Here is a 19917-nt window from a genome sequence, read left to right as displayed (position 1 = left end):
TTGCTGTCGCACACAATCACACGCTGTACCAGGCATGTTAGCTGCTCTATGTTCACCTGGATGAATAATGGACAAAACTGAAACAAAGTGGATAACAAATCACACGTGGAACACATTCATGGAAGAGAAGAGTCAACAGAAGGTGAAACTCTGCTCATCGTTTCGTTGCAGATCCCGTGGCTGGCCGCGCCCAACCGACGAGATGAATGCAAGTGGGCAGGAAAAGATCTCTCGGTAAGCGTAAAGCCATTCTTATTTTCGCTTCTCATGATCACTGAAACTCTGTCGCCATGTCGGGATTACAAGGGGTCGCACGCTCCATATGGCATTCTAATCGCAGACAATAATGTTTTTTTTTTCTCTTAATCTTCTTGCTCGCTGTCCAAGTGTGTTGACCCGTACCATCCATCATGCGCAGTTTATCATGGCCAAAGGTCGTCATCTTTTGACCTCAAACATTTATTAAGCTGGAACTATTTGACGTAGAAGATCATGACCCTATCAGCAGAACTGTAAGACGTATGTGTACTAATGCCCTGAAGATACTCATATTTCTGTGAATAACTTTACGTACAATCACGTGAAAAATGTAATAATGTGTGCATTATTATCATCTATGAAAGTGCTCAGTGACAGAGATTCACTGATCAACACTTTCATTTACAAAACTAGTCTTGTGTCTAGAAGTCACGCGATGACAAATATAAACACTAGTCTTAAGTGATAAGTAGATTTTCATATGAGCCGCATCATTAGAAGCCAAGCGTGAACACTTGAATAAGACCACAGAAAAAGCTAGAAGGCAAAAGCTTTCTATTTTCTACTTCATTTTCGACGCTACACGCACACGCTGTGTGTACTCTGAGTCATTTTTGGAAAGCCCACTGAGTGACAGTGATAAGGTTTCTCAGGACAGTGGTTTATTTTAACCTTAGATGAAAACTGTTAAATAAATCCTTCCAAAAAGAATATGGCTGCAGAGAACAATTGATTTAAGTTACCACAGTAGTCTGGAGGAGTTTTATCTTGACATTCTTTATCTTAACTCATGGTCAATGTTGCCAAAACAGTGCACATGATTGGCTAAATGGTCAGCTATGCCTGCCCCGTGACACACTACACTCAACTGATGGGGAAAAATAAAACAAGCTCATCTAACTGAGAAAGCAATTCTTTATTTGGGCTCCTTTTAAAGATTTGAGAAATTTCCCCTGCTGTTAGTCATCTCCCTTAAAATAATTGTAGGAATATATATTTAACTGCTGAATGAGCATATATAATTCGAGTTTATTTTTTATTATCATTAGAGATTAATTCAATATTAAAATGTAGTAAAAAAAATAAATAGTAGCAGCATTAAATGTTATCTTATCAGGGGCATACCTTGAATAATTGAATAATTTTAAACTATTTTGTAGATATTATTTTGTGTTTGGATATTGTGTTCTTGCCAAAAAAAAAAAAAATGTAAATATACATTTGCATTTAGTGAAACTAAATAAAATAATAATCATAAAAGTAATAAGAGTTTTGTACCGAGGTCATATGTGAAGTTTTGTTGATAGCAAACTGACTTCAAAACAAGTAGCAGCACAGACGAAGCTATATTTACCACTTAATAAAAGAAAACCAAAATACTACTGAGAACATCGAATACAATCTCAGTGGGAAATGTCTTCTTATAGGTTTTGTTTTAAACCAAATGCACCAGCACATCCCAATGACTTGCTGAATTAGCTTGAAGATTGCAAACTTCAAAAGCAGACTCAGTTAGAATAGAAAAGAATAAAATAAGAATGTTCTTCTAGATTTAAACGGTTCCTGTGCAGACTGGGACCAACCACACCATTAGTGTGTACAGCAACACATTTATGTCCAAAAAGGGCAAATAAAAAAGGTAAAATTAACCAACTTCCTGAGATCTTGGACCCAAAATAAGTTCATTGTTGTGCTCTATGGACAAAACATTTCCAGCTGTAGTAGGTTCTGTAGCACATAGACACACAATATAACTCAAATTCAATTTTCTTGAAAACAAACTCTGGTCATCACATAAATATGTCAAGACATGTCAGTACTTAGAAAAGGTTTCCCTTTGAAAAAGTATAACTTTGCGGAAATAGCATTAAGTGATGTCAAAGGTTAAAGTGAAAGTACAGGTTAAGATACAGCTAGTAGTAAATCTTTTTCACCAGAGAGGTTTTGTACCCTCGAGCAGAAAGCTGGAGGTCCACAATCTTTACATTCAAGTCCGCAGCCTTTGCTTCAACCGGGACGGACCGAGCTCTCCGTCCTTTTTTACCCATCGTACGACCGACTTATAGGGTCATAACATCTTTTGTGTGGTTTCTGTAAACACTGGAGCAGGGATGAATGCAGAGCCCTGAAGGGTGTTCTTTCTGATAGTGAGGCAAAGGAAAGTGTGAATTAAAAGGAAATGAAGTGTGAACTCCCATGAGAGTAAAGCCAACACACAAATACAGCAGGAAAAATGGCAGCAAAAGGTGGATACACAACGTAAGGATGAAACCACATTCGAAGAGATACCGTCTCACACTATGTATATTCGACGCCAATCTGTAAAGTACTTTTATATTCATTTTTATTTGCACCTTTAAGCAATACAAGCTAAACAATGAATCAAAAGATGTGTATGAAGCAGATAAAGATAGTACAATACAATCAATTAAACTATACATTTCAAGGACTATTTAATTCATTCATCACCAAAAGGAAAGTATCCCAAATATAGATTAAATAAATATAAATGCTGCGTGGATTGATTTACATTTTCACTGCCAACTATTTCACTATTTGTGTACGTGTAACCAATATATTGTGAAAATAATCCAACCCTGTAAGTATGACATGAAAAATATTGCTTGAGGGATCCAGATGGCGTTTTAATGAGAAGGAGAATATTGTTTGTCCACACTATGCCTCGCATCTTTTATGTTGCACCTGAGGTCAGCAGGCTGACACGTGCAGGATAAACACAAGGAACTATAGATGCCATCTGGGCTCCGGAGAAGCACAGACATAAACCCCGCACTGCCCTTTAATCTAAAGCTTCGGATGAAAGTAAATCCACTCACATTTCACATGCGACCACACTATAGAGCGACGTTAAAAGCAACATTAATGATTTTAGCAATATCGTAATGATGTTTGTTTTTTTATCTGTCCAATAGAGGGAGTGCTCCAATTTCGTCAAAGTGTTGGAACCCTTCAACCAAACACATGTGTATGCATGTGGAACCGGGGCTTTCCATCCCGTGTGCACCTACGTGGAGGTTGGGAAGAAACCAGAGGTAATATTATTATATAGAAAGTCCAAGAAACAATAGGTAACAGTATTGAATGGACTTCCAAAATCCGGCCAACGAAAGTGACTCAAGAAAATGTTCTTTTAGATTCAAATGGATGTTTTTAACGTACCTTATAAATTAACCGGAAAATTCACTTGTTGGAGAATAACAGTTGGTACCAAACATCTACCTCAGCACTTGCCAGCTGGACCCACATCCCCTGTTCCAGTCCAGGCAAAGTGCTTGGATAGAATTTTGCGTGCTGAATCCATTTATGAATGAATAAAGCCCAACCAGTTGTTTTTTCTGTTTTGTTTTGTATTGAGTGATTGAATTCAAAATAGCATGCCAGGACTCACAACTGCCCAGACAGGAAATTGAAATATAAAACTGTTTCAATGTTGGGCAAAGTAATAACATAGGTTTGTTGGATGTAATGAAAGTAATAAATTGATTATAATAGGAGGACTTTAAGTTTGTCCATCTGCTGGACTGGCAGTGGTCCCTTTATGCAAATGATAACTCAGATAAAGGAAGTAAAACACTGTTCAGTCCCATCCACACTCATAAATGAAAGTATGACGTAGATTTTAATAAAGTTAAAGATTCTCGAAAACATAAAACAAAGTATAGAAAGTATATTAGAAAAGCAATAATGGCTCAACCCATCTAGGTATGGTTGCCCAGGCAACAATTGACCAAGGCAACCACTAGGTGGAGACAAGCCTGCAGACCACCACCCACCCATAGCCCCTAGGACTTCAATATACATATCCCATAGGAATAGTCATGTACAAGATCCCTATGGTTCCGACTTTAAATAACATTATTTCTTTTTATATTTTGGCCACACTGTTTTCCAATGGGTTTCCAGTAAGGAAGTAAACTCTGAGATTATATTGTATTCCACAAAGTCTGGATGGTAACATGTACATATATAAAAGGAATTATTATGTCTTTAGTATGTCCTACTCATACATGATCTCAATCTTAGAAATTAATTAGAAAATAAGATAGTAGTAATAAGAAATTAAGTAGTAATAAGAAGTAAAACTGAACAGGTTCAAGAATAATAAAAGTGACACAAAAAAACCTGATCATTCAGGATGGTTAAAAGACTTGACTCTCAGTTGGATTATTTAAAAAGGGAACAATTGTTTTAGCATCAACATCTAAGCAGGATAATCATATACTTTTCTCTCGTTGTTCTGTTTCAGGACAGTGTTTTTCGACTCGGCTCCCAGATAGAAAACGGAAGAGGAAAAAGTCCTTACGATCCCAAGCTCACGACTGCATCCATGCTTATTGGTGAGTTCCCAACTGGACGGGGGAATCTTTGGGTGTTGACAAGGGGGTCATATAAAGCCTGGAATTCTGGCAAACACCCTCAGACTTTCTCTTTAATTAAAGTGCAACATTATGAATGTTAAAGGTCGTCCTGTCATCATTTGCACTTTGTAGATAGTACTTAGACAACGTGAACCCCTTATTGGCGGCACAGTAAACTCTATTTTCACCCCACATTAAGTGATGGGTGTGTGTGGCAGATGACTCTCTCGGTTCCCTCAGATTATGTTGGCAAAGAGTGTGTGCGCACATGGCTTCCCCACTTAACCCTAATTATTTATCATATTGTGTTATATCAGGGTGGTTAACCTTACAGATGGCTATTTTCCAGTTCACCGCCGATCATCACCGGTTCCCTTTGTGTGTTTCCTCCTCTGACGCTTCTGTTCTCCCTCCTCTCATCTGTTCTGCCGCCTCCTCCCTCACTCCGATTTCACCACATCCATCTCTCCCCGAAACAATCGTTTATTTCGAGGCGCCTCTTCCACTGGGGACCAGGCTGCTCAGGTGTTACTTCTTAAAATCCCCAATTAAAGATATGTCGGCACCTCTGCTCTCAGATGGGGAACTCTACGCCGGAACCTCCGCCGACTTCATGGGACGGGACTCTGCGATTTTCCGCACTCTTGGAACGCACCATCCAATCAGAACCGAGCAGCATGATTCACGCTGGCTCAACGGTGAGTTGAAAGAATATCTTCTTTAGATGTTCTGGATTTATCCTTCTTTTTTGTGTACTTGTTTTTTTACTTACATTCATTAGATGTTAATATTAAGATTAATATATATAAGGTAATAACTAAATATATTGAATTGATGGTAACTGAAACACAATTATAACATTAAAAGATCAATTAATTTCATAATTTAAATACATGAGAGCAACAACTGTTTCCACTCATGATGGGTTGGTGAGGTTTCATGAAACAGCTGATAAGGTATCATGATACAGTGTCTTACATTTGAAAAGCCACTAGATGGCACTATTTCCTCCATCATTTTTGGCTTTTTTTAAAAAAATGTTTAGCTGTTTACAGTCAATACAATTTGCCAAGGATGTTATGTGATTGTTAGTGTTTATCTGTCTATCTGTTTTTTTACATAAGCAAAATTACTTTTAAATATTCTTTAATAAAACATATAACAAAATTAAATGTTCCTGATATTGGCTGAGAAATACCATCTGGACTGAGGAAGATTTTGAAGGAATCATCCTGATAACAGTTACATAAACAAGCTTGATTTATTGTGACTATATTTTAATATTTATTTCAACCATTTTGTTCGACAGATCCAAAGTTTGTCGGCGTGCATCTGATTCCAGAGAGCGACAACCCCGAGGACGACAAAATCTACTTGTTTTTCCGAGAGAACGCCATAGACGGGGAGCATGCTGGGAAAGCCACCCATGCTCGTATCGGCCAGTTGTGCAAAGTAAGAGTCACGCTGTGGCAAGTTATTTTGCGACTTCCCATCACAGGCACATATAAAACGTGCTGGTACACATCAGTGCATGAGACTAGTTTTACGTCGCTCGACCACAGCAGCGCCCGTTTTATGTCTGCTCACTTTTTAACATCACACAGAAGAACCTCATCCTTCGTTATTAATGATACAATTCTATAAATATCTCAACATTTTAAAGTATTTCAATTTTAATCTCGTAACCTCAGAAACCCGTTGATTCATCCTTTTCCTGACATTCCCTAATGTGTCCAAGACGTCGTTAAAAACAAATGAGTACCTTCTGATAATGAAACGTTTAGAGATTTTGTGACTTTGACATTTGTGCTCAACAATTTCGAAGTGACAGTGAGATTCAAACGTTCAACATGAACAGAGATTCAGCAAAGATGATTGAATAGAAGAAGGGAATTCAGGGAACACCACTAGACAAGTCAGGGAACACAAGATATATCATTCCGTATCAAAAGAAATGAAGGGAACGTATTAGGTGAAGCATGTGGAGTAAGAGCAGGGAACATAAGATAAGAAATCAGGGAGTCGTAAGTGTGCACGTCAGGGAATATAAGGACAAAAACGATGGGAACATTTGAGGTTAAAAGAGGGAGAATAACAATTGTGAGGGAACATGTTGAGAAAGAGTCAAAGAAACATAAGAATATAAGTCAGTGAACATAAGTTGACAAGTCATGGAATTAAATATACTTGTTAGGAGAAAACGATGGATCATGTGAGGTGAGGGAACATAATAAGTGAAGTGAAGAAACATGCAGAGAAAAGTCTAGAGACACAAGTATATACAGTATGTTAAGAAGTAAGTATAAGAAGAATGATATATGGGAGAGAGGAGTGAAGGAAACACTGGGAGAGAAGTTAATCTCTGGGAACAAGAGATGAAAATGGTAGGGAACATGTGAAGAGAAGTGAATGCACTAATGCAAAGAAATAAGGGAACATGAGGATTGGTGTGTAGGAACCTAAAGAGAAAAGTGAGGGAACATATAAAGAGAAGTGAATGCACTAATGCAAATAAATAAGGGAACATGAGGATTGATGTGTAGGAACCTAAAGAGAAAAGTGAGGGAACATATGAAGAGAAGTGAATGCACTAATGCAAAGAAATAAGGGAACATGAGGATTGATGTGTAGGAACCTAAAGAGAGAAGCGAGGGAACATATGAAGAGAAGTGAATGCACTAATGCAAAGAAATAAGGGAACATGAGGATTGGTGTGTAGGAACCTAAAGAGAAAAGTGAGGGAACATATGAAGAGAAGTGAATGCACTAATGCAAAGAAATAAGGGAACATGAGGGTTGATGTGTAGGAACCTAAAGAGAGAAGCGAGGGAACATATGAAGAGAAGTGAATGTACTAATGCAAAGAAATAAGGGAACATGAGGATTGATGTGTAGGAACCTAAAGAGAAAATTGAGGGAACATATGAAGAGAAGTGAATGCACTAATGCAAAGAAATAAGGGAACATGAGGATTGATGTGTAGGAACCTAAAGAGAGAAGCAAGGGAACATATGAAGAGAAGTGAATGCACTAATGCAAAGAAATAAGGGAACATGAGGGTTGATATGTAGGAACCTAAAGAGAGAAGCGAGGGAACATATGAAGAGAAGTGAATGCACTAATGCAAAGAAATAAGGGAACATGAGGATTGGTGTGTAGGAACCTAAAGAGAAAAGTGAGGGAACATATGAAGAGAAGTGAATGCACTAATGCAAAGAAATAAGGGAACATGAGGATTGATGTGTAGGAACCTAAAGAGAAAAGTGAGGGAACATATGAAGAGAAGTGAATGCACTAATGCAAAGAAATAAGGGAACATGAGGATTGGTGTGTAGGAACCTAAAGAGAAAAGTGAGGGAACATATAAAGAGAAGTGAATGCACTATTGCAAATAAATAAGGGAACATGAGGATTGATGTGTAGGAACCTAAAGAGAAAAGTGAGGGAACATATGAAGAGAAGTGAATACACTAATGCAAAGAAATAAGGGAACATGAGGATTGATGTGTAGGAACCTAAAGAGAGAAGCGAGGGAACATATGAAGAGAAGTGAATGCACTAATGCAAAGAAATAAGGGAACATGAGGATTGGTGTGTAGGAACCTAAAGAGAAAAGTGAGGGAACATATGAAGAGAAGTGAATGCACTAATGCAAAGAAATAAGGGAACATGAGGATTGATGTGTAGGAACCTAAAGAGAAAAGTGAGGGAACATATGAAGAGAAGTGAATGCACTAATGCAAAGAAATAAGGGAACATGAGGGTTGATGTGTAGGAACCTAAAGAGAGAAGCGAGGGAACATATGAAGAGAAGTGAATGTACTAATGCAAAGAAATAAGGGAACATGAGGATTGATGTGTAGGAACCTAAAGAGAAAAGTGAGGGAACATATGAAGAGAAGTGAATGCACTAATGCAAAGAAATAAGGGAACATGAGGATTGATGTGTAGGAACCTAAAGAGAGAAGCGAGGGAACATATGAAGAGAAGTGAATGCACTAATGCAAAGAAATAAGGGAACATGGGGATTGATGTGTAGGAACCTAAAGAGAGATGCGAGGGAACATATAAAGAGAAGTAAATGCACTAATGCAAAAAAATAAGGGAACATGAGGGTTGATATGTAGGAACCTAAAGAGAGAAGCGAGGGAACATATGAAGAGAAGTGAATGCACTAATGCAAAGAAATAAGGGAACATGAGGATTGGTGTGTAGGAACCTAAAGAGAAAAGTGAGGGAACATATGAAGAGAAGTGAATGCACTAATGCAAAGAAATAAGGGAACATGAGGATTGATGTGTAGGAACCTAAAGAGAAAAGTGAGGGAACATATGAAGAGAAGTGAATGCACTAATGCAAAGAAATAAGGGTACATGAGGGTTGATGTGTAGAAACCTAAAGAGAGAAGCGAGGGAACATATGAAGAGAAGTGAATGCACTAATGCAAAGAAATAAGGGAACATGAGGATTGATGTGTAGGAACCTAAAGAGAGAAGCGAGGAACATATGAAGAGAAGTGAATGCACTAATGCAAAGAAATAAGGGAACATGAGGATTGGTGTGTAGGAACCTAAAGAGAAAAGTGAGGGAACATATGAAGAGAAGTGAATGCACTAATGCAAAGAAATAAGGGAACATGAGGATTGATGTGTAGGAACCTAAGAGAAAAGTGAGGGAACATATGAAGAGAAGTGAATGCACTAATGCAAAGAAATAAGGGAACATGAGGATTGATGTGTAGGAACCTAAAGAGAAAAGTGAGGGAACATATGAAGAGAAGTGAATGCACTAATGCAAAGAAATAAGGGAACATGAGGGTTGATGTGTAGGAACCTAAAGAGAGAAGCGAGGGAACATGTAAAATGAAGTGAGGAACATGAAGACAGGTGATGGAAATAGAATGAAAGGGTGGGAACAGCAGGGTGGTAAAGAGTAAGGAGCAGGAAAGTATAATTGAACGGAGCTAAAATGCGATGGATAGTTAGGGAACACAATTAGATGAGTTTAAGGGGCATAACAAGACAAATTAGAAGAGAGGAAACAGGATGAATGAGAGTGAAGGGAATGTTATGAGAGAAGGAGCATAAAGAGGGATGTTTTGGATGAGAGAAGTGAGAGAAAAAAATATGAAAAATGAGGGAACACATGGAGAAACATGCGGGAATGCGAGGATAAAAGTGAGGGAATGTCAGGAGAAAGGTTAGGGAACATAACTAATGTCAATTTGGGAAAATCTGAACTAAGAAAGTTGAGGAAGATGAAAATGAGGGAACTTTAGTTTCATTGTAGAGAGAAGCGAGAGAAAACAAGAAGTGAGGAGAGAAGTAAGGGAACATAAGGTTCAGCTAAAATTCAGAGTTGTGTGTCTTTTGTTGAGGAGGGATGGGTTGCATAAATCGAAGACCCACCGGCAAAAACTTTAATGCGAGCCTATTCAGACGTGCACACTACATCTACATTTGCATGGCATCTGTGTCACGAAAAAAAAACACCTGATGGGAGCATAAGTGGCTTTAGAAAAACGGCAGCTTTCAGAAGCTTTTTGTCTGAGATTATATTTAGCTCTCTTTAGAGACGAGGCTTTGTTGTGCTCGGTCCAATCTGGCCCCGAAGAGAGTAACCTGAGAGAATTGTTGAATGTCATCAGAAGCTCAGACGCACAGGGAAGCGTCAACAACCGAAATGCTATCCTGATGCTAAACTTTAGAGCTGATCTAGCTGGTAACACCCTCCAGATTCAGGGTGATAAAACCACCTCATGAATCAGATGTCATTAGGCAGGAATCTACCAGGCGGACTGCCCACCGCCCAGGGTCCGACCACAAGCTCACGTAGACTCCGGATCGTGATTTCCCAGAATTACTGGTTGATTCTGTGAAAACAAAACAAACCAAATAGTATGCGGGAAGATGTTTTTGGATGTTTGGAAACATTTTAATTGACCATCACGTTGGAGTTTATGAGCCGCGACAACTTAAGTTTGGAGCCTTTTTTCATACCAAATATAGTTTTATGAGCGTTTCAAGTCTTACTCAAGTCTCAAACAGATTTAGGGGAGAAAAAACGATTCATTGTAGAAGTGTTGGTTCTTTGTTGCTGCTGCTGCTAGTCTCACATCCAAAGTAAGTATGAGAGTAACTTTTGTTTTTGTGTGTTCTGGCAGAATGACCTTGGGGGTCACAGGAGTCTAGTGAACAAGTGGACGACCTTCCTGAAGGCACGACTCGTCTGCTCGGTCCCTGGAAGTAACGGAATCGACACACATTTTGATGAGCTCCGTGAGTGACTGGAGCCTCTTCCCTCACCTATAGTTACAAACCTTTTTTTTCATATTTCCTGCTCTTTTCCTTTCAGAGGATGTTTTTCTTATGAGCACAAAAGATCCCAAGAGTCCAATCATCTACGCAGTATTTACTACTTCCAGGTACTGTTGTTGACACTGAGACAGTTCTTTCAACCGAGCGCACATTCTAACGTTATTCTTCTTCTGCTCATTAGCAACATTTTCAAAGGCTCAGCTGTGTGTATGTACAGCATGACCGACATCAGACGGGTGTTTTTGGGGCCTTACGCCCATAGAGACGGACCGAACTATCAGTGGGTGCCGTTCCAAGGTCGCGTTCCTTACCCACGACCCGGCACAGTGAGTAACGACACGATCGTAACTTTAAACTATGTTATCCGGAGTGTGACTAAGTTTCCTCTGCAGTGTCCGAGCCAAACGTTCGGAGGGTTCGATACGACCAAAGACCTTCCCGATGAGGTGGTGACCTTCGCCAGAAGCCACCCAGCCATGTTCAACCCGGTCTACCCCATGAACCACGGACCGATCATCGTCAAAACTGACGTCGATTATCAGTTCACTCAAATTGTGGTGGACAAAGTGGAAGCTGAGGACGGACAGTATGACGTCATGTTCATCGGCACCGGTATACATCTAAATAAACTTACTATTAATATTAACAATGTAAATATGGTTCGGTTATAACAATGTCTTTTTTCTTTTTTTTTTTGGTCCAGACATGGGGACAATACTCAAAGTGGTATCCATCCCCAGAGGCTCCTGGCACGACCTAGAGGAAGTCCTGCTGGAGGAAATGACAGTTTTCAGAGTCAGTCATTTTTTTTCGTAGCATTTCTGCGAAAAGTAAAAACTTCATGTGTTTAACATTTCTTTTCAAATCTGTGAAGGAACCGACAGCCATCACCGCGATGGAACTATCGACTAAACAGGTATGTTTAACAGCAAACGACAAAAATGAACTATGAATGATAAAAAACATGGAGAAAAGTGTCTTTTAAGCACATGTAGTTTTCTGAATGATGATATTATTATAAATATGCATAAGAATGTGTCTTATTCATTATACTTGGTATTGATTATTCAATGTTACATTTATTTTTTATCAATACAATATAAATACTAATCCAACAAGTAATGTCATCAGCCAAATAATTTACCTCTTGAGTTATAAAACCAATAATGTTTTCTTAGCTAAAATACCAGTAGACCTTAACTTTTGTTTGATTGAAATGTGTCTTACAATTTATGCAACCAGAGTAAAACATTTTCTTGTTTTATGGGGGTCACATTCCCATTTTGGGAGCGTTTTCTTGTTCCTAAGAAAAACAATGAAAAAAAGTTCTTCCTTTTCTAGGCGTGTTCGTCCCTTTAAAATGTCATAAAATATCTTAAGCCACGCCTGGTCATAAACATCTAAGTTTGTCATAACAATAAACAATAATTTTATGATTCTTTTCGTGTCAATTTATGCGCGATGAAAGGTCTCTGAAGTCGGTGGCTGGTGACAAGTTTTCGTTCTGCTTAAGGCAGGACAAAAAAACTTGAAAACAAAGTCTCTCTTGTCTTCGAGTTGTTTGGTTAAGTGACACATCATCACACAAAGATCCTCATTGTTACAAGCTTGACGCCAGAAGAAAAGAACAGGAAACCAAAAAAAAAGAAAGACAGCCAATTGACAGGACCTCAGCACCTGCAGGAAAAGAGGGCCGTCCACATTCCACACCTGAATTTACTGACAAACAGACGCTGAGCTGAAAGATTGCCAAAAGTGCCAGAAAGCTACGCATGAATTGCGACTCATAAGACTTTAATTGCTGGAGAGTTAACACTTATTTTCTCTCTCGCTCTCGGCAGCAACAACTGTACCTGGGCTCAGACATCGGAGTGTCGCAGATGCCTCTGCACCGCTGCGAGGTTTATGGGAAAGCCTGCGCTGAATGCTGCCTGGCCCGGGATCCGTACTGTGCCTGGGATGGAACCGAGTGCTCCAGATACTTTCCCATGGCCAAGAGGTATTAAAACCGCACTCTAGACGCTGCCATCCTGCCAATGTGTTTAACAAGCTGTGAGACACTTTACATCGCTCTTTAATTCACACTCTGTCATTAGAGGCCTAAAAATACTCAGGGGGGGTTAGAATAGACCTGGTAGAGTTTCTGAAATGGTCTAAATATCACAAGCTCAATCACAAGAAGGGGCCCATATCCTGAAGCCTTTTAGATCATGGGCCAAACAAAATAAATATGTACCAAATTGTATTTCACTTTTAGACTCCCTTTTAACACTGTGGCTCTACTCTGAGGCTCTCCTGGATGATGCTTCTCACCCTGTATTTAAGGGAGAGTCCAGGAGAAGAATATATAGAAATAAACTGAACTGAGCGTAGTGTATTTTGCATGATGGACGTTTATGTGAAGTCGTATATTCTGGTGTCCGTCTAACTCTTTCCATTCATCTTTGTCCAGTAGGTTGCCAGATTTCTACCTAGCCTTTTAGGCAGAAATCTGTGAAAAACTGTAACCAGTTCTTAATGTATTTCATGCATAAAGTTTTTTTTTTTATTTACAATACTGACACAAATGTTGTAGTTATATATGGGCTGTGGCAAGATTTTAGTAAAATAAGAGCTCATAGCAACATGTCGAAAAAAAAGAACTATGAACTAGTTCATTCTTGCAGACGTGAACTTTTTTAAATTTGGGAACTGAAATTTGAGAAAATGATAATGAATATAAATATCAATCTACAATATATATACTTAGAATAACATTGAAACATATAGTATTTAATGCAGTATGTTTCAAATGACAGTTTCCATTATTTTAAATACATTTCAAGACACATATTAAAGTTTCATGAGCACAAGAATAGAACACAAAAGGCACTGGTTTTAAAGAAGGACATGAACCTGAGTAAAAGCAGAAAATGGCCACACGTCTGCCGTAGCTCATCTAGACCTTCTTTAACTCAACTGTGTTTTTAAAGCCATACTAATCAAACTAATGAGCACCATTTAAGCTAATTTCCTTTTAACCTTTCGCTAGGACAGGGTCAAACAGAATCTAAGACGATTAATATGTTGTTACTTTTGAGAAGAAAAAAAAGTAACTTAAGATGAAAATCCTTCTTATTCAACTTTGGTGTTGGGTATAGTGTAACCTAGAGATCACAGCGATGTGTTCATGTGTAAATTGGAGACACATGTAGCCGGCCCCGGGATTCGTGCCTGCCGGTGTTGAACTCCATGAGCTTCTTAAGCGATTGCATGGTATTGCTGCAAGTCCGAAACACAACCCCGGCTCATGTTGTCACTGTACACGAGAAGTCAGAAACGGCCGCGGGCCGAGGCAGATGAAGTGGGTGTTGGAGGCCGAGTTGTAGCACTGATCTCTGCGAGCACCTGCTGGGCTCCCGCCCACTCACCGCTCCATGGGGCCTATTGATTTTAAAGCTCGCTGCAAAGTCCGACATTTGGTCATGAATCTTGCATTGGAAAAAAAAAAGAAAAGAAAATAAAACAAAAGCAAAAGGTTAACATCTCCTTGTTTTTTTTGGCATTTGAATCCATTATTATTTTCTTTTAAAACATTATTAATAGGATCAAATCTTCGACATCTGCGCACCACACAATAACAAGCTCTATTGCTGCAACAAACCCTCTGCTTGCAGCTGACTGTTAATCCAATTGTTTTAAAGACAGAATTTGCTTCCGACCATAAACTCACGAACCAAAGTATCAAATCCTTCTGATGGTTTTAATTGCTGTGGTTTGCAGGAGAACCAGGAGACAAGACATCAGGAATGGAGACCCGATAACCCAGTGTTCTGATCTGCAACACCAAGGTTGGTACAACGGATGCAACTTTCTCTTTTCTTAAAAGAACCTCCATGAGTTTTAAGGAGGAACGGTTGGTGGAGCAGCCACATAGGGGCGGCCAGTTCAGAGTCTTGTTCAGGCTTGTTTACAGATATGTTTGGTCTTCACCAATATGATGCCTTGTCAACAGTTCTCTCTCTGGTTTTCATGGAAGAGTGGAAAAAGCTATTCCTGACCTAGTCTTGAACCCTTTTCCACTTTGGGAAAATCGTGTGCACAGACCACAAAGCCAAAGCGTCCACACACTTCCTATTGCAGGCAGTGCGGGCATTGAAAATAGATGCAACTATATATTTTTTATACAATCTAGAAGATCTGCAACTGTAAAAAAAAAAGTTTTTTCTTCTTATGGATACATTTGAAACTAAACATTATGAATTATTTTCGAAAAATAAATACCTTTGTGCAATATATATCTTTAAGTATTCTTTAATAAAGCCATTCAAATTATTATAAAACCATTTAATGCCAATTTGCAAGACAACTTTGGCTTTTTTCACTAATTTAAGTAAGACTGATTTCTATTGTTGTAGTTCTCGAAATTGGTATCAGTCCCTAGACGTATATCAAGACCATTGTTTCAGGGTTTTAGTCTCGTCTCAGTTTCAAATTCATTTTTACTCACCCTCGGACTGGGCAGAGACTAGTTGAGACGGACAAAGAAGAGTATTTAATACTTAGGCGAAAATAAAAATTTGCAGTTGCATTTATGTTAAAGCATATTTTTTAAATCTATTTAGTTGTTTTTAATGTAACTATATACATACAGTTTTGGTCTCCATATACCTTGGTCCAGTCTTAGTAACGTCCTGGCCTCGGTTGGTGTGGTCAGTGTCTTACGACAAACTAATCATGTCTCACGACTTAATATAGAAAAATATAAACTTTTATCTCCATGGGGTTTGTTCGGCTTTTCAGTAAATTGGTTCCCAGAGGAGAGAATGCAGTTATTTTTAAACAAAATGTGTGTGACTTCACATTTTAAATGATTTGAATAGCCATTTAAAAATCAATTTCTGAATAGGATGTTACAGTTTTTAAACTTATGTTTCGGAACACCCACTTACCAGAGCCACTGCCACTTCTTCCAGTGTGTTGGAGGTTTCATATTCTGAGATTGATTGACTGTGATGTGAGAATAAAAAGACCAAATCATAAAAAAATCAGTCTTTTAAAGAGGCGACAGAAGGAGCTAAGTCAGCAGAATTGTTGGATATGACTTGTGTGACAGATTTATTGACTTTTTTCTTTTCCATAGATGAGCTCAGCGGCGAGAAAACCCTGCAGGATAAGATTGTTTATGGCGTGGAGAACAGCAGCACTTTCCTGGAATGCAGTCCAAAATCTCAGCGAGCCCGGACGTATTGGCAGTTTCAACATTCTGCGAAAGACCGCAAGCAGGAGGTTGGTACCTCATCAGATGATGTAGATCCTGTTCGACGAGGCGACTTGAACATTAAATTTAATAACACGTGACAATATTACCATGTGATGTCAGTGTTTTTAGCACTTATTCTATTTTGTTGCGTCTCTCTGACACTTTATACAACTAAAATTCACTGCTTAAATTTCATGATTTGTTCGTTTGATTGTATTATTTTAATGTTTGCTAGCATGTAAACATCAAATCCAAATAAGAATTAAAAAATTGGTAGACTCAAATATCACAATATTTTTTTCTATATTACCTTTATCGATATAAAAAATGTAATCATAATTCTATTATGGTTTATTTTTCAATGTGCGGTTAAAATAATTTAATTCCATTCTTTTATATACAATTAATGTTCAAATGTTGACGCATTTTTCCACTTTCTTTGTCGCAACTAAACTTCCAGCTGCTAGATGGAAGCAGTTATTACGTCCTCTGCTGCTAAAGGAACAATGAAAATCAGCAATATCCTGGAGATGACTGAGGACGAGAGGATACATTGGACTCCAGCCGCTTAAAACTAATGATTGGAAATATTTTGGTTAAAAAACAATTAAGGCAGTTATGACTTTGTCAACACCACACTCAAGTACTTTGGCAATTCTACAAAAATATCCTTGTTCCTATAGTATCACAATATATTGAAATATATCACAATATATCGCATTGTTGTCACTGTATTGTGATACGTATCGCATCACAAGTGTCTTGTCAATACAGTCCCAGTGACATGCATGAAATTTAACCAAAGATTGTTTATAAAAAACATTCAATTCCGGTGAGATAATACCTAACTCTATCATTTTCTAAACCTCTCAGGTCAAATCAGAGGAGCGCATCATCCACACGGAGCAGGGTCTTCTGATTCGCACCCTGAGCAAGAAGGACTCCGGCATCTACCTGTGTCAGGCCGTGGAGCACGGCTTCATGCAGACGCTTCTGAAGGTCACACTGGAGGTCATCGACACGGAGCGACTCGACGACCTGCTCCACCGCGACGAAGAGGCGGCGCAGACGCCGGACTATTCGTCGCCTCGGGAAAGTCCCAACCAGAAGCTGTGGTACAGGGACTTCCTGTCCCTGGTCAACCACCCGACCCTGAACAGTGTCGACGACTTCTGCGAGCAGATCTGGAAGAGGGAGAAGAAGCACAAGCGCCAGAAGTCCCACCTGGTGCAGCAGGTCCAGATCCAGCACCAGCACCCGCAACAGAAGGTGGTGAACCCTCACAGCCACATACGAGCTCAAGGCATGGCCGCCAAGTGGAAACACCTGCAGGAGCGGCAGCGAGGACGCAACCGTCGAACCCACGAGCTAGAACGAGCCCCCCGCAGCGTCTGACTTTTAAACCACACAACAAAAAAAAACTCATCCTGTGATCACCGTGAAAACCTTTTCTTCTTCGAGTCACCACCAACACAGATTGGACAGAGACTCGTGTGGTCTGCCGGCAGGTGCATTTTTTGTGCGTGGGCATCCGTGTTTTCAAATTCACCAGGACGGCCGACCGGGAGGAAACAGGACGTTGCGGTTGTTTTCTCAGCTGGCCTCGGAACTGCGACGGGTCAGTGTCAAAAATAACAAAAAAAAAGTAAAGCACAAGAACTGGACTCAACCTTACTGACACGACTAACTTCACGTTGAGATGTGGATCACGACTTCTGAGGAAAGAACGGCCTGATCATGATCAGTTAGGAAAAAACACTCACCAACAATTAAAGTCATGTAGCGTAGACACACTGTATCGTCGACATGAAACAGAAAGGGAATTATTTGCCCCATTTTCAGAAAAAAAAGTCCATGATAGCTTGTGTGTCATCGCCACAAATAAGCTGAAATCCTTATCTCCGTCTCTTCACCCGACTTTATTTCACTTCATGTGTATTTATTGATAGATTTATATATGCTATTTCTAAACCGGCTGTTTTAAGACAGACATATCTTTGATTTACGAAGTGTACTTGGACCAACTGCTTAAAGAAACCTGGGTAATACCCATGAATACTGTACGACAATTATTACGTTGTATGTCAATCGCACTGAGCAATAACAACCCCACGACTTGTATTCTTCTTACCAAAATTGCCATCTAGTTTTCATAGACTGTGAATTCATTTTGGGACTGAGCATTTGTCACAAACTCAACCCTGGAATGTAGCTGTGAAAATGATGTAAATATGATCACTCCATGTTTGATGACACTGTGTAATAGTGCATGTGAATATGATGGTAATGTTCCTGTTCTGCTAATGCAACTTGTCCTTTCGTCTGTTCCGTTCGCTTATGCAGTACGCAAAAGTATCTGTTGTACATATCATTTCTATATATGCGTCTTATTGATAAGCTAAAGTAGATATGTATAAATAAAGTCTATCACCAGGTGACACACAAGAGGAAAAAAGTTACAGCGTATCATTCCAAAATTGATTTTACAAGATCCTGTTCTATTGATGCGGCTGAACGACGATATCGTCGCGAGCAGAGAGAGGTTCCCGGGGCGACGCACACACAAAGGAAACAACGGTTTGGCAAGAGGATGATCATGATAATGTATTCTACTGACTCAATAAATGTCTCGATAAAGCTCTCATTGAATCATTGTTTTTATTATCTCGCCCAGCCATCTATTTGTTCTGTGTTCGGCAATCAAACGTAAATCTTTTGATTGACTCTTAAAGCTGCACTAGGTAACATTTGGTTTCATTTTTAACAGTCAATATTACGTAGTCGTGAAGGATAAACAATACTTGCATTACTGCCCATCATGGCTGAAGTGCTCTGAGTACTTTTTTAACCTTCTAAGAAGAAGAAAAAGAAGAACTGTTATAATGAGTCTGGTCCTGCTCGAGGTTTCTGCCTTCTAAAAGGAAGTTTTTCCTCGCCTAGCCACACTGTGCTTTCCTCATCGTTGAGTTTCTGGGATCTGTTTTACCTTTCTCCACTATAGTCTTACTAAAACTGTAGAGTGTCTTGAGATAACTTTGTTATGATAAGACACTTTAATTAAAATTTAATTTAATTTAATTTAATCGTTAATAAAATCACAAGCAGATTCTTGGTAGGACAGCTGGAGACACTTCTGTTTTCACAACATTGAAATTTCACTTTCATTATGGAGGATAAAGCCGTAAAAAAATATGTCTAGTCAATAATACCCTGAGCTATCATCCACTTCCTTTCTAGGGAGAAATTAAGTTCCTGATATCAGAAGTTCAGTCACATAGAAAGGTATATTTTCAATTAAAACATTTTAAAAAAATAAACAGGAGAATTCCCCGAAATATCAGATTTTGGTTATATATTATATAAACTTGATTTGAGAATCTATTTATTGAGCAAAGCTGAGTAAGAACGTTTTTTTTGACTCAGATCTTTCATTTTTAGTTGGTCAAATATTTACCAACATATTATTTAAACCCATTTTTATGTCCTTAACCTAATAAACCAAACTCTCCGATACAGAAATGAACGAATAAATCAGTGTGAATTCGGTTAAAGCTGAATTCAGTCGATCGAGATACATGCAACACTTCTGCCGTCTGGTGGTAAAAAAATAAACTACAGTTCCTCCCGTGGTACATTTGTTTGTGCTGCATTATTATTTAAAAAAAAAATGGATTACAAGTTCAAAGCAAACTCACTGCAGAGGTTCTTCATCCATCACTTG

General features: G+C 38.9%; 1 protein-coding gene across 1 annotated transcript in view; it reads left to right on the top strand.

The window, feature by feature from the left end:
* The window catches only part of sema3ab (sema domain, immunoglobulin domain (Ig), short basic domain, secreted, (semaphorin) 3Ab), a 28288-nt gene extending 9448 nt beyond the window's left edge, over positions 1–18840 (top strand). Inside the window, exons 3-17 of the mRNA XM_087798226.1 lie at positions 172–234; positions 3192–3311; positions 4526–4616; positions 5216–5335; positions 5947–6089; positions 10801–10915; positions 10992–11061; positions 11136–11280; positions 11347–11566; positions 11658–11749; positions 11829–11870; positions 12796–12953; positions 14717–14784; positions 16077–16222; positions 17070–18840. Of these exons, the coding sequence (XP_087654352.1) occupies positions 172–234; positions 3192–3311; positions 4526–4616; positions 5216–5335; positions 5947–6089; positions 10801–10915; positions 10992–11061; positions 11136–11280; positions 11347–11566; positions 11658–11749; positions 11829–11870; positions 12796–12953; positions 14717–14784; positions 16077–16222; positions 17070–17591 (2115 nt within the window). The 3' untranslated portion in view covers positions 17592–18840. The remainder of the gene's footprint in view (positions 1–171; positions 235–3191; positions 3312–4525; positions 4617–5215; positions 5336–5946; positions 6090–10800; positions 10916–10991; positions 11062–11135; positions 11281–11346; positions 11567–11657; positions 11750–11828; positions 11871–12795; positions 12954–14716; positions 14785–16076; positions 16223–17069) is intronic.
* The last annotated feature ends 1077 nt before the right edge of the window (positions 18841–19917 follow it).

The sequence above is a fragment of the Callionymus lyra genome, chromosome 8 (genome assembly GCF_982586985.1).
Source record: "Callionymus lyra chromosome 8, fCalLyr1.hap1.1, whole genome shotgun sequence".
Lineage (NCBI taxonomy): Eukaryota > Metazoa > Chordata > Actinopteri > Syngnathiformes > Callionymidae > Callionymus > Callionymus lyra.
This window is presented reverse-complemented; position numbering and strand designations above follow the sequence as displayed.